At 43.0% G+C, this 15,209-nt stretch overlaps 1 protein-coding gene across 1 annotated transcript; it reads left to right on the top strand.

The window, feature by feature from the left end:
• The first annotated feature begins 540 nt into the window (after nucleotides 1-540).
• Nucleotides 541-12,646, top strand: LOC101872364 (urea transporter 2-like). Its single transcript, XM_005151823.2, has 8 exons — nucleotides 541-706; nucleotides 3,666-3,855; nucleotides 4,316-4,444; nucleotides 6,850-7,042; nucleotides 8,086-8,233; nucleotides 10,283-10,417; nucleotides 10,936-10,985; nucleotides 12,377-12,646. The coding sequence occupies exons 1-8, from the start codon at nucleotides 541-543 to the stop codon at nucleotides 12,644-12,646; spliced, it is 1,281 nt and encodes a 426-aa protein (XP_005151880.2).
• The last annotated feature ends 2,563 nt before the right edge of the window (nucleotides 12,647-15,209 follow it).

Genomic DNA, 15,209 nt, shown 5'->3' with positions numbered 1-15,209 from the left:
AGCTTCAGCCTCTCCTCTAGTATTTTCTTGTCTCCTGCTGTCTGCTACTGTACTGGCAATCTGCACTGCTTCCCTCCAGCTCTCTGCTAGTCAAACATCAGCAGGATCTCCCCTCAGTAACTGCCAACACCAGTTATCCTTGGCCAAGAAGCATGGGTCAGTATGTAGGTATCACTCAGTTACTTGGCAAATGTTATATCTCCCGTCCAATCAGCAGCTTGTCACAGCCTGCATCAGGAGCTGGAGTGAGGATGGGGGCTGCAGGGTACCTATGCTACATCCTTCTTAACCACAGCTCCATAGCAGCAATGGGTTATTGCTTGGTCCTCATCTTCAAGAAGACATACCACTGCCCTGGGCAGCAGCACACACCACCCTCAGCAGCAGTTCAGGCAGGTCCCTTCTTCATGAAAAACCTTTTAAATAACTTCGAAAACTGTATCACTGTGGGCTCTAAAGTACAGCAGAGAGTTGCCAAAAGGTTTTTCTAACACATGGGCTTTGTGATTTACAGTTACCTCTTAACACCACCCTACAGAGATGGAGCTTGGTGAGATTGTTGTGGCAGAACATCCCAGTGCGAAACAATTGTATACGGAGCAGAAGTCAAACACCACAGACCTACTGGGGAGATGCAGAAATTGGCTCTGCCAAGTTTTCGGGTATCTCACAGGAGAAATGAAGGAATGTGGAGAGTGGATGAAAAGTAAGTACAGGGATGTGGTTGGGGCTCTCTGGCTAGGAGGATCTAGCTGGTAACATCAAGTTGCTGGAGCACCAGATGAGGGGCCACTACACCCCCCTGAGGCAAAGCAGAGCCAGCATGGTCTGGGCTCACTGCAAACTTCTGGCCTTTTAACCCAGATCATTTCATGGGAAGAGTATCTCACTGTATCCTCTAAGCCATTACCATGTCTGAATGCATAATTCAGCACAGGCAAAAGATGTCTTTTACACTTAATCAGTTCCATGTCATTAGTATTGTGTTCCTTATAGCAGTGCCTGGAATCACACATCAGGGCTGGGGATTTAGTCTTGTTTGTAAGTGCTTTGGATTAGCAGCTCTGTCCTCGTCCAAGTGTGGGGTGAAGATGAGGATGTGTCTCTGGGTTGTGTGGGCAAAGGCTCTTGTATTATCAGCCTTGGGGGAGCAATAAGCACTGTGGGTGTTACAATGCTATTAAAATACAAAGCAAGTACTGATCCCAAAGGTTTACTGGCCAGACAGGAACAACACATGAGCAGATGGTCTGCGTTACCCAGGATTATTAGGAATGCTGGGCTTTGAGAGGCTATGTAAGCCTGTGGGTCCTCTGTCAAGGCTGGATTTGTTAGCGGTAGAGCTCCAGCAATGGGAGAGAAATAAGAGACAGACACATACAGTCAAGCTGTGCAGTGGCTGTCGTTGCTGAAGGAGGTGGGCTGAGATGTCTCAAGACCCTTTTTTTGGAGCTCATCAGGCTGGCAGTGTGTCCTGGGTTTAGCAGTAGCAGTCATTTTTTTCTCCTTCTTAGTACCTGGTGCAGTGCTGTATTTTGTCTTTCTGCCTGGGAACAGCCCAGCCACAGGGAAACATCTCCAACGGCTTTCTCTTTTCTCCAGTGGTCCATGCTTTGTAGAAAAGTTTTTCCTACTCAGTGACCTGAAAAACTCTAGACGCTGGCTTCTGGTCCTGTTTGAATGCTTACAATTAATACTTGTGTCTAAAATCAACCACATTGCTGATATATGTCATAGCTAAAAAAATATTAGTGAAAATTATCTTACACAGTCCTGGTCATTTTTATATTAGGAACTCACTCCTCCCCAGTTGTAACTCTTTGGCTCTCCAACAACACACAGCCTGAGGGATGCCTGTGAAGCTGTCCCTCAACTTGCTCTCCAGCCTCTTGGGAAGGCTCTTCCAGGGATGCTGAAGAGATGCTGAATGATGCCCTGCCCTTCAGAGATCCTCAATTTAAGCTACCCTAATCATAAAGCAAAACTTAAGTGTTCTAGTTTCAGCAGTAGGAGTCAATTTTTCTCCTTCTTAGTAGCTGGTGTAGCTCTGTGTTTTTGACTTTCAGCCTGGGAACAGAGCTGGTAACACCAATGTTTTTAGTTACTGCTCTAATGTTTAGACTGACCAAGGACTTTGTGAGCCTCATGCTCTGACAGGGAGGAGGAGAAGCCTGGAGGAAGCAGAGACAACACACCTGACTCAAACTAGCCAAAGAGGCATTCCATAACACAGCACGTCATGCCCAGGATGTAACTGAGAGTTACTCGGAAGGGCTAGTTCATTGTGGGGTTGGACTATGTATTGGTCAAAGCTCGGTCAGCCGGGGTGAGGCGAGTTATCGGTCAGCAGGTGGTGAGGTGTTGTATACTCTTCCCTTGTTATTTCCTTTATCATTATTATTACTGATGGTAGCAGTAATGATTTGTGTTATACATTAGTTACTGGACTGTTCTTATCTCAACCCATGGGAGTGGCATTCTTTTGATTCTCCTCCCCATCTCTCCAGGAGTTGAGGGAGGAAGGTGGGGGGGTGAGTGAAAGAGCTGCCATAGCTGAGTTTAAACCATGACATTATGCCTTGATTGTAAATACAAGACAAGGAAATAGAATAGAAAGAAGAGGGGAAGGGGAAGGCTTTAGGAATAATCATCACCCAGATTCAGAAAATAGTCTGGCACTTTATGCTGTGTCTAATTAATCTAAATTACTAGAATGAATTTAAAATATTTAAGATGAAAGCTGCACACATACACATTGCATGAGCATTTTGTACATGCAAGCAGCTCCTCTTTCTTGTGCATTCTTTATAATGCAAAGCAGCACAGAAATGGTTACACCTTTCCCAGGAGCAGGCCAGAAAAAGACCTCAAGTGAATTTGCAGTAGAAAAGCCAGCAGCAAAAGTTATTCAAGTACTACAAAACTGTCTTCTGCCCACAAAGATCATTAGGAACACTGTACATAAACACCCCCAGACAGGCTGCCCTCAGCCCATACATATCCTGCCTCTCCCTGCACTCACATGAGGTACCCAAGCTCGGTGTCCATTTGCTCTGTCCATGTTCAACAGTATCCTCTACAGATCAATAGTTCTTTCCCATTTGGAAACATCTCTTTGCTCTGAGTACAGTCCAAGCTATAACAACTAATTCCTTAATTTAGGTTCTTTGGTTATCAAAATACATTTTAGACACCTCTGATGGCTTGACCTATATACAGTATACCTCCATGTTCTGGGTTGCTGACTTTCTCCCTGAAACACCAAATTGTTTCCTTTCAATATTTCCCTATCTATATACAAACTAGTCTCAATCTGTGCCTAAGTCCCTCTCTACATTTGAATTATACACCAAAAAGGGCCTATCTCCTCATTAAATTTATAGCAGTATATTTAGGGATCTATCATGCAAGTAAGACTATTCTTTCACCACTGTAAATAAGCCACTCTTTATCAATCCTCCATAAACTTTATAGCAGTACCCAGTTTTTCCTTATTAAATTTTCAAGTGCCAGAGGCAAAATATGCTCAGACAGAAATAAATCAGACACCATTTTTACAGTCCCGTTGGCACACCACCTCTGTTCTGTGGCCACAAAGTGACTGTAGAGATGTGCTTTGGTGAAATGATGCCTTGTCACCGATATCTTTATTTGATCTCCTCCAGATAAGCCCCTGATGGTTCAGCTGGTAGACTGGATCTTGCGAGGGACCTCTCAGGTGATGTTTGTCAACAACCCTCTCAGTGGGCTGATCATTTTAGTGGGGCTTTTCATCCAGAGACCTTGGTGGATGCTCACAGGCTGTACTGGAATGACTGTGTCGACTCTGACTGCTCTAGTCCTCAGTCAGGACAGGTAGGTGGTACCTCATGTAAGGACACTTGATAAAAATTGATCATTGTGGTATCAGGAACCCCCTGATGGGTCATAACCCCACGTCTGAGTACACTAGAGACAGCAGACTGGCTTTCCTTATAGAAGCTGTTATGTAAGGACAGAGCTGTGGCGCAGGAAGAGCTGGCCTATCCCCATAACTGGCTGTCTTTTTGAGAGTTATCTCTTTCTGATAACTAGTGTCACAACCATGTATCACCTGGAGCCCCCTAGACCATCATCACTGAACAGTCTCTAAGCTTTTCCCATCCACACAGCAGGTCATTGCAATATGGCGCCAACCTTACTGCTTTTTTGTCCCTCCCCTACAGTCCTTTCACTGGGAGCAGGATACTTACAAACTGCATTTCAGTAGGTCCGTGTGATGGGCCATCCATGACTGCACAGCTTGTGACCTTGCAAACATTTCCTTTCATCACAGATCAGCCATTGCAGCTGGACTGCACGGCTACAATGGGATCTTGGTGGGACTGCTCATGGCTGTCTTCTCTGACAAAGGAGATTACTACTGGTGGCTTCTTCCTCCTGTGACAGTTATATCAATGGCCTGGTAAGTGCCACTTCTCCTAGAGACAATTCTCAGAGAATGAAGAGTTGCTATATACAGCTTAAACACATTGGAAGTTCCCTACATCAGCATCTCCAATCATGGTGGCATTAGAAAGAGGCATTCACTGATACAAATTGTTTGTGTTGGCAGGAGGTTGAGTGCACAGACAGCCCTGATTACAGCACACAGACAAAGCAGCTCTGCAAATACCCCTGATCATCACAAATTCAGGGTGGATGTCATAGTGTCCAACATCAGAACAGTTCTTCCTCATCCAGAAGCTGAACCAATCCAGTGCTCTCCCTTAGGCTGAATACAATATTCCTCCTCTCAGATATGCAATCAGACATAAGCAAAAAGTCATTCCTCCAAGTAACTCCAAATGACAGACAAAGTCCTTTCAAGATTTAATTTGCCATTTCTAAATATTTTTCTAACAGCACTGCAGAATCTATTTGACAGCCTTAACTGAGATTATTTCAAGGGACGTATTTTAATCACTGTCAACAATAAGATGCAAATCATTATTGCATTTCACTGCTTCTAAGATCAAATTTTGTTCATATTTTATGTCTGTAAGTCACTCCCAGCAAAGGTCATTTTATAACAAACTCTCAAAACCCAGGACGTGTTGCAAAAATGTTTAGTTTGTCTTGCCTGCCAGAATTCCTTCAGGCTTCTTGTTCAAGCTTTCCTTCATTCTTTTAGTTCACAAGACCCGAGCTGAAAGAACTCAAAATTAGACATTTCAGTGATTTTTTTCAATAGATGCTTTGGATTTCAGCTTTACAAATCAGCAATTCATTAATTATTTCTTTTTATTCTGAAAAGATGTATAACTGGCAGAAGCTTTGTATTTCAGCACAAAAATTAGGATGCACTCTTTTCACTGAAGTACTAATTTTTTTTTTCTTTTCCTACATCTACAAGCAAGGAAATCTGTAAACTGCTCAAAGTTGTCACAAAATAATAGGTTTCATCTGAGATTATACAGGAAGAACAAGGCATTTCTTCCACTTATACTATCTACACAATAGGACACAAAATGTTGCTTTTGAAATGCCAAATAGTTTGGGTGGGTTTTTTTATTAGAACCAGCTTAATGGACACGAATGTCCTTCTAGGACTCAAATGCAGTATCTTAAATAATTAAAATCTTTAAATTGGATTTTTATAAACTGGGTGATGTTTGCTGCTACTTGGGATGTTTGCTGCTACTTGGAGTTTGACCATAAGAGCTATTCAGCTCATTTGCATCAGAAAATCTTAGCTGGAAACTGCAGAACACAGGCCATTTCCATCAAGGACAGGACCTGGCCATTCACATTCTTTCACAAGCTTTCCGGAGCCCTTAAAAAACAGTTATTATCTTGCCAATATGCTTCCACAAAGTCATTAATGCAGGACATGTACTTCAAGTGGAAATAAGACAGTTTGGAAATGCCTTATTTCCACTTGAAATGCAGATCTGGTCAAGTTGAAATTCCAAGCTCTACAGCCAAGAACACTTGGAAAAGTCATGGTACCTCAAAGTTTTCATGATTTTAGTACTCAGTATCTAAAGGTTTTGAGGGTGACCCCAAACACTGTACATGCTGGAGTATACTGTGTTATGTTTCTTAAGAACTAAGCACTTTTCAGAAAATACCTTATGATTTTAGGTGGTGCTTGGGCAGCACACAGTAACATCAGTCTAATTGACATAAGCAGGAACATTAGCCAAGGCATTCCCAAAATTTTCTCTTCTGTTTCTTGTTAGATTTTTTTTTTACTGAATAGGAAGCCAAACTACCAAAATACTGTACTGGATGCATTTCTTTACTGACATCTTGAGCTGCACACTAGCCACAGGTCCTGAGGGGAGAGTGTAGAGTTTGTATCATAGAATCATAGAACAGTTAGGGTTGGAAAGGACCTTAAGATCATCTAGTTCCAACCCCCCTGTCATGGGCAGGGACACCTCACACTAAACCATATCACCCAAGGCTTCATCCAGCCTGGCCTTGAACACTGCCAGGGATGGAGCATTCACTACCTCCCTGGCCAACCCATTCCAGTGCCTTACCACCCTAACAGGAAAGAATTTCTTCTTTATATCCAATATAAACCTCTGCTGTTTAAGTTTCAACCCATTACCCCTTGTCCTATCACTACAGTTCCTAATGAATAGTCCCTCACCAGCACTCTTGTAGGCCCCCTTCAGGTACTGGAAGGCTATAGATGTGATAGTTGTTGCAAAAAGATGAACAGCATTCTACAGCTAATTGTCTGATGCATACTAATACGATGTTTCTAAAAGGAATGGCTTTGGCTTACATTTAGCAGGGCTTATAGCCAAAGAGGTAGGCTGTTTCAGCACTATGTTTGTGAACAAGTTATACTTGTATATCTTCTCCTGTTCTCAGTCCAATCCTGTCCAGTGCTTTGGGATCCATCTTCAGTAAATGGGACCTTCCTGTTTTCACTCTGCCCTTCAATATTGCGGTGACTTTGTACTTCGCAGCCACAGGACACTACAACCCCTTCTTCCCTACAACCCTCATCAAGCCTGTAGCATCAGTGCCCAACATCACTTGGTCTGCAATCAATGTGCCATTGGTAAGCTTCACTCCAACAAGGTTTATGGTATTTCATCAGAAAGGTGATCATGAAGGCTTTCGGCTCTGGATAACAATTTCACATGGGTCAGAATGGCTATGTGCAGCCAGTAACAATTCACAGAAATACACTACCCAGTTTAGTGCCTAGAAGACCATGCCATAAAAGCCCCAGTGATCGTCCTGGCTGATCCAGCAAAAAGTATTCTGGAATACAAGGAGCAGAGATCCTGAGCCTCTCACTCCACCTAAAGCTGGACTGTCCTGGCACAAGCCTCAAGTGCTGTCATTATGGAAGCACACCTGGATATGCACTCCCATTGTCCAGATGTGGTTAAAACAATATCAGCAAGGCAGTCTGTTGCAGTATGAATAGACAGAAAGAAAATCAGGATCCCAAAGGGACAGGAGCTCTTTTATATCCAATCCCCTCAGGTCTAGTTCTAGTTCTGGAGGATCACCTTTCCAAAGCAGTGTAAGGGTAACTGATAACACTTCTTATAATGTATAATAAACTCATGTCAGCCAGGCCCACCATAGTATTACTTCCTGGGAAGGTTACTGTTTTTCTCCCTCATTAAAGTCATCCAAAACCCACCACCACCACATCTACCGTGTTACCATCTCAAAGGAAATAGAAGTCCATCTTTAACTGATCAGTGAACTAACTCTGGTTTGAAGGGCATGAGTGCCCACAATCACTCAGCAGTCCAACTCAGAGACAGGGTCCTTTCCTCTCCCTTCCCTTCCCTCCTCTTCCCTCCCCTTCCCTTCCCTCACTTCTGCCTCCTCCCCTCAGCTCACTCCCCTCCCCATCCCTTCCCTTTCTTTTCATTTCTTTCTCTTCCCCTTCCCTCCCATCCCCTCCCCTTCTCTTCCCTTCCCTTCCCATCCCCTCCCCTTCTTTTCCCTTCCCTTCCCATCCCCTCCCCTCCTCTTCTCTTCCTTTCCTTCATTTCTTTTTCAGTCAATAGCTTGAACAAAATAACTGCTGTCTCCTTCACAGAGACACAATAACATGCCCTTTCCTACTGTCTGCTGCAGCTCTTGCAATCCATCCCAGTTGGCATTGGTCAAGTGTATGGCTGTGACAACCCCTGGACTGGAGGCATCTTCCTTGTTGCTTTACTCATCTCCTCCCCACTTATTTGTTTACATGCTGCAATTGGATCAACAGTGGGGATGTTTGCAGGTAAGAAAATTTACCAAAGTAATATTTGTACCCAAGGTACCTTCACCCAAGTTATTATATGACTCCTTCCAGACTTTACAGTTGCATGGGCTTGAATGCACTTGGACAACAGTCTCATTTTTGAAACTGCCTTTAAATTTAGAAGATCTTACTAAGGTCACACCACATGGTGAAGGCAAGAACAGATTTCCTTTAAGCTCTGAATTTGCTTTTAGATTTGTAACTCAGGCAGGTGGTTGGTTAATTCCACCTTGCTTAACCCTCCTGACATCAGATGTTGTGAATCCCATGGAGATGTTGATAAAGAAACCTAGAGAAGTAGTTTCAGAACTGATCTCTTGCCATCACAAGTGTTTTAAAGCAGAGGTCTGCCTCAGAGCTGATCAGTCAGTTAAAAAAACCACACTTTTCTACAATGTAGTTCATTCTATGCTGCTGCAGGTTTGTAAAAATAGCTAAATGAATGCCACTTAAAATGTCCTTTCTCTTCACTAACCAGGGAAACACTCTAAAGAGAGATGAAATTGGGCAAGATTAATGACACTTGTGTGACTAATTGTAATAAAAAAATATGATGGAATAAGTGTAGTCAGAGACAACAACCTTGGAAAAGGCACAGTCATCCAAGAATAAGTTCTCTGTGCTCTGAAGCACATTGTACAAAATGGGAGCTGCCTTATGTTTGTGTTTTTAAACAAAACTATCCACAATGTGTATAGTTAAGATCATTTGGCAAGTTTTGTAAAGGTCTGACATTTAATCTAGAAGAGAAAGGTTGGGGAAAGTGTCTGGGGTTAAGCATAGTGATGAAACAGGAGACAAATGAGAGCAATATAGCAGGAAATGTATTAATCTTCAGAGTGGCATAAAGGTATCATGTGCACTACATGTTGTGCTCTCTGCAATTCTTGAAGCCTATGAGAAATCCTGCAGAAGTACCTGTGAGGTCAGACTTGGAGCAGGCTCTCAGCTCCCATCCCAGTGGAGGATTTCCACAACACTGATGGAATGACAACACTGCATCTAGCAAAGACACCTGAGAAGAAATGGAAAACTCTGCTCATCCCCACAAAAGAAGAACACTCAGCTCTGCCTCTGATATTCAAGGCCAGGTCTGAGGTTTAAACAGTACAGAAAGCACAGCTTTCTGCAAGCAGGACAGCCAAATGGGAAGGTCCTTCTGCACTCTGGCTGGATTCTCCGTCTGGGGGAACTAACTACAACACACTCAGTGCATATGCAGAAAGTTTTGCCTGAAAGAAACCTTTGAGACTCAGCCAAATTCCAACCCAAGGAATATTACTGTGCTGCGAGAGCTGAAGTACCTCTGCTCTAGAGACAGGCTGAGAGAGATGGGCTAGTTCAGCTGGGGGAAAAGAAGGCTCCTTAAGGGGAGATCTTAGAGCAGCTCCCAGTGCCTAAAGCAGCTACAAGAAACCTGGAGATGGGATTTGGACAAGGGTCTGTAGGGACAGGAAAAGGGGAATGGCTTTAACCTGCCAGAGGGGAGATTGAGAGGAGTTCTCAGGCAGAAGTTCTTCCCTGTGATGGTGCTGAGGCACTAGCACAGGTTGTCCCAAGAAGCTGTGGCTGCCCCACCCCTGGCAGTGCTCAAAGCCATTTTGGATGGGGCTTGAAGCAACCTGGTCTAGTGAAAGGTGTCCCTGCCCATATCAGAGGGCTGGAAGTGGATGAGCTTTAAGGTCCCTTCAACCCAAACCATTCCATGATTATGTAAGTCTGTGAGTATCAGAGTTTTAAAATAAGTCTTAGAAACATAGAATCATAGAATAGTTAGGGTTGTAAAGGACCTTAAGATCATCTAGTTCCAACCCCCCTCCCATGAGCAAGGACACCTCACACTAAAGCATGCCAGGTAATCTTCATTTGATTCCATGCTTTTTCTGCATGTATATGTTATATGAGAGTGTGAGCAGTTATATTTGTCTAGATGTCACAGGGAACAGATGACAGATTCCCAGCAAGTGGCAGGTCCTCCTGCAAATACCTCTCGTAACTGACCTCACAGACTTGCCTTTTGTCTTGCAGCTCTGAGCATTGCATCACCATTTGACAGCATCTACCTTGGCTTACACAATTACAACTGTGCACTCGCCTGCATTGCAATTGGGGGCATGTTCTATGCCCTGACCTGGCAGACTCATTTGCTGTCACTTGCCTGTGGTATGTATTTGTACATAAAGGGAAGACATAAATTTATGCAGCCAGACAGACTATGAGTAATGGAGGTTTAAAGTCAACTATCATTGTTGCAAAATTAGGTACTATGCAAGAGCTATTTCTGTGATGGCATCGCCTTGGGTGTGCAAGCTAAAAGTGCAGAGAGAAGGGCCTTTAGACCCTCATAACATACAGAAATTCTAGAAAGAGTGGAAGCACTGTTTGTGAAAGGCAAAAAAGAAATTAAAGATACAAGAAATGCCATCACTACCTGCTCTCAACAACACCATCTTCTTCATTCACCACCCATATCTACAGAGCACGTAGGATCAAATGTAGTCCATAGAGCCAGATGCAGCACTGAGCCATTTGAACTAGCTGATGAATTCTGACTTTAACTCTCACATCATGTATTTGGGAGGATATTTTGCTGTGCATTTGTACAATATTACTATTTCTCATTACTTCAGGGAGATGAACAGTATTTTCCTCACCTGAGTCATCTGGGTTTCTTTTCTCAGCATTATTTTGTGCCTACTCTGGAGCAGCTCTTGCTAATGCCTTATCTATGGTAAGTTTGAGGGAGGTGTTTTGGGCTCTTTTCTTTGTTTGTTTTAACTGTATTCTGACTCATTATGATATAATGTTAAGGAAATGCCCCAAAATTCTCTATGTCAGTTTTGACAGCATTGACATGAGAATGCTACAGACAGTGTGAGGTCTTGTCCAAATTCCATGTCAGTTGAATTGTGCATTTCAGATTCTACAGCTCTTAGTAAGGTTTTGAAGACCTTTGGAGCCTATTAACCACAGTGATGTTGTGCATGTCTATGTGAATTCCAGCAACAGTGTATGGTTTGAGATGCCGTACTTAGCTGCAAGCAGTATTTTTGAACACATTTCAATGGTCTAAATTTTTATTTGCTTCTTCCAAGGTCTTTCTCCCATTCTACCCACAGATATTGTTTAAGTTTGATCTGGATATGAGAACTAAAATGAGGGGGGGAACTGAGCAGATCTGGATAGATGAAGAAGTAGGTGAAGCAGATATGTCAAGATTTGTTTCTTAACTTCTGAGAAATTAAAGCAAAACCACATTTTAATAAAACTGATCTAGTAACTTAAAGGAAAAAATAGTTGGAACTAGAAGCTTCATACATTAAATATATTTATCTGGCATACACCCAGCACCATGTAGGTCCCTGCAGATAGGTTGCTTTGTTCAGCATACTTGCTTTTTAGATGCAGCATTTAAAAAGCACATCTACTTTTTCTCCTTGTGATCTTGTTTTTGGCAGACCCCAACCCAGGTCAAGAGATGGGGTCACAGAACAGGACTGAGGGTTAGATGCAATGCCAGTAACACATGGGCATTGGTGATGGGGAATATGTGTGAATGGTACTCAGTACATGATGTTTTACAGGACAATGGAGGATAGAGTTTGGCTCATTTATTAGAGAACATAGCTGTTTATGAGTAAGCTGAATGTCTTGGCTTTCATTACAGCCACCGAATCTCTGAAGCCTGCTTCAGCTGCTTCAATATCGGTACCCAGTGCCATTTAGCACCAACAGCTGCATCCCCAAAAGGACTGAGGTCTCCAGTGTGGGACGTTTTATGTAGTCCCATCCATTTCAGATAAACTGGATACCTATGGTGAGCAGCTGAACTGATGTTTGGTAGCAGAGGAGCTTTCCAGACCTCCAGTGACCACAGGAACGAAGCTCACATGTGCTCCTGCCATGGAGCCACTCAACCTGGGCATCCTCCTCTGGATCCAAACAGAGGATCCTATATGGAAGGGTTTAAGAGGACATGTCCTGTGTCACACTGTCCCCAGGGAGAGCACAGGTTCTCTCTGCTTTCCAAATGCAAGAATTTAGCAACAGATGGAAGTAAGCAGAGGAAACAGGAAAACTGAGGTACCAAAATGCACCTATATGTCTGTCCTTTCCCTTCAGGTTGGGCTGCCACTCTGCACATGGCCTTTTTGCTTCTCTGCACTCCTCTTTCTGCTGATAAGCTCAGACAACCCAGCCATCTACAAAATCCCCCTCTGCAAAGTCACCTACCCAGAAGCCAACCGGATCTACTACCTGAGAATGAAGAGAAGAGCCTCAGAGAGCATGAGAGAAGAGCAGAAACGAAAGGAGCAAAAACCCTCCAGCAACTCAAAAATAAACACAGGAGGGACCCCGCTTTGTACTCCCAAAATCCACCACGCTTACTGATTTCAGATATACACAACTGTATAGTTTTTGGGTAGCTTTTCAAATGCTAGCCAGGCACACCACAGCCCCAAACAGCATCTTTGGCAGCAGCCTGCAGGCTGGGGATTCAGCATCCCACAGCCAGGAGGAAATACAATTTACCCCTGAGCTAAGCTTTCCCAAGTGCACTCATGTAGCATAATAATAGCTGCCTTATCAATCCACCTGCTGTTAACTTGAAAGTCACTTCTTAGCAATAATAATTATAAGGATAGGTAGAAGAACATTAAAGCCAACAAGAGGCTGTATTTAATTTCAGATATGTAACTTAAGAAAATAAATATGCTGAGAAAGCATTGGTATCAAATAATAATAAATAATGTAAGAACTATGTCAAGAGCTTCCCTTCAAATTAAGAACATGTACCTTTGAAAGTGGAATAAACAGACTGATCTCTTCCTTTCTCATGTCCCATTAAAGTCTAACCTTTTTAATCCATCTTAACAGCTACAACACACAGAATGAGTACTATTTTTGGTGCCATCTCCTGATCCTTGTTGAGAGCCAAGAAAATGAAGGTATAAATATATATGCTTTAATCAGACTAAGAAAGGGACTAGCTTGGACTGATTAAACATTTTTCTTTCTTTTGCATAAATTTCTGTCTTACAAACGGAAGTACTCTTTCCTGCTGAATGCAGGATAGCAGATCTGAATCCCTGCATGCATACAGTGGGAAATAGGAAAATTTCATGTAAAGAATGAGATTAGCATTTACTGCTCATGGCAGTTACTGCAGTTCTTTCTCTCCCTTTCCTAGGGAAGCAGTTCCCTTGCATTAAGCCATGAGCAGCAAGTAAGTCAAAAGGTCCCCTTGATGTCTCTTGGGTGGCAGACTGGGATCTTCACATGGATCTTCAGTGTCTCACCTGTCCCAGAGAAATATCCTGAGCATCATAACTTAGTAATGGGAAGCTGAGGGGATTGAATGAAGTGACCTGCCCCTCTGCTCTCGTGAGACATCACTTGGAGTATTGTGTACAGTTCTGGTGTCCTCAATATAAAAAGGACATGGAACTGGTGGAACAACTCCAGAGGAGAGCCATGAGGATGATCAGGGGACTGGAGTAACTCCTGTATGAAGACAGGCTGAGAAAGTTGGGACTGTTCAGCCTGGAGAAGAGAAGGCTGCGTGGAGACCTCATAGCAGCCTTATAGTATCTGAAAGGAGCCTATAAGGATGCTGGTGAGGGACTCTTCATTAGGGACTATAGTGATAGGAGAACGGGTAATGGGTTCTAACTTAAAACAGGAGAAGTTTAGATTAGATATAAGAAGGAACTTCTTTACTGTAAGAGTTGTGAGGCACTGGAATGGGTTGCCCAAGGAAGCTGTGAATGCTCCATCCCTGGCAGTGTTCAAGGCCAGGTTGGATAGAGGTTTGGGTGACATGGTTTAGTGTGAGGTGTCCCTGCCCATGGCAGGGGTGTTGGAACTAAATGATTTTAAGGTCCTTTCCAACCCTAACTATTCTATGATCTATGATTCTTGCCAATGTTCTTTCCAGGCACTGGTTCCTAACAGGCATAATGTGTGAGAGGCCTAACTCACTTGGGGTTCCTAACAGGCATAACATGAGGCCACTTTATGCCTCCCCCAAGCCCTTACAACAAGGAAGGGCCAATTGCCCTAAAGAGGATTTTTCTTGGGAACCTTTCCCAAAACCTCTGCAAAACAAGCTTGACAGAAAAGCTTCCTCTTTTTGTTATAAAAATTTTGTCTTAGCCATGATCTAATCAAATTAATTTTATTTACAATTAATTAATATCAAGAGGCAATAAGCAAGCAGTGCTGGGTGTGCCTGGGAGTCTCCGCTCCACCAAGGACGCACACCGGCATCTTTGGAGTACAGTCTTTTATACTTCTCAGTCTTGGGTTTTAGCCAATCCTGTTGTCTTCTTTCCCCGAATGTCGACGTGGCCCCTTTCCTTTGTTCTTTTCTTGTTTGCTGGGGTCTTTCTCCGGTGAAGACATTGCTGAATTTTCTTAGTAATGTATTAACAGAAAAACGCTTACAAGCTTAACCGTAGTCTTAACATTTTGTTCTATACCTTATATGGTTATTTGCCTAGTACCCAAGTTTGCAACATCCTGTAACAAAATGTATCTCTTGGTTATCTAACCTCCTTAGGCCAGTCAAACAGTTAAACTGAAGCCCCCTTTGAAAAACAAAGCGATTGATTAGGAGAGATTATCCCCTTTGTTTCTCCTTATTGACAGGAGCACTTATGGTAATCACGGTCACAAAGGAGGGCTGGTTTCACACAAAGTTCAAAGGCGACAAGGACACCTAAATTCCTGACGCGAATCATTCCTGTATATTTCACATTTTTAAAGTCATTTCGCATGACCACTTTAAAATCACAGATCCAAAGGACTTGAAGACTTAAAATCTAAGGAAAATACGCAACCACTTTCAGACCCAAGGCTATCCTTTCTGCCTTTGATGTAGGGCAGTTTTGCAGATTTGCATGAGGTTAGAACCTGGCTCTAATGCATCACTTGGACCTTTCAAAAAGGTGAG

This window comes from Melopsittacus undulatus, chromosome Z, assembly GCF_012275295.1.
Source record: "Melopsittacus undulatus isolate bMelUnd1 chromosome Z, bMelUnd1.mat.Z, whole genome shotgun sequence".
Taxonomy (NCBI): Eukaryota; Metazoa; Chordata; class Aves; order Psittaciformes; family Psittaculidae; genus Melopsittacus; species Melopsittacus undulatus.
Note: the sequence above shows the minus strand (reverse complement) of the source record. Positions and strands in the feature narration are given on the sequence as shown.

What these genes read in the sequence shown, in the direction of transcription:
- LOC101872364 (XM_005151823.2), top strand. Translation starts at nt 541, where the DNA reads ATGGAGCTTGGTGAGATTGTTGTGGCAGAACATCCCAGTGCGAAACAA. An exon ending in AACAGTGGGGATGTTTGCAG is followed by an intron (nt 8,234 to 10,282) that starts GTAAGAAAATTT and finishes TTTGTCTTGCAG; the next exon opens with CTCTGAGCATTGCATCACCA. An exon ending in TTTGCTGTCACTTGCCTGTG is followed by an intron (nt 10,418 to 10,935) that starts GTATGTATTTGT and finishes TTCTTTTCTCAG; the next exon opens with CATTATTTTGTGCCTACTCT.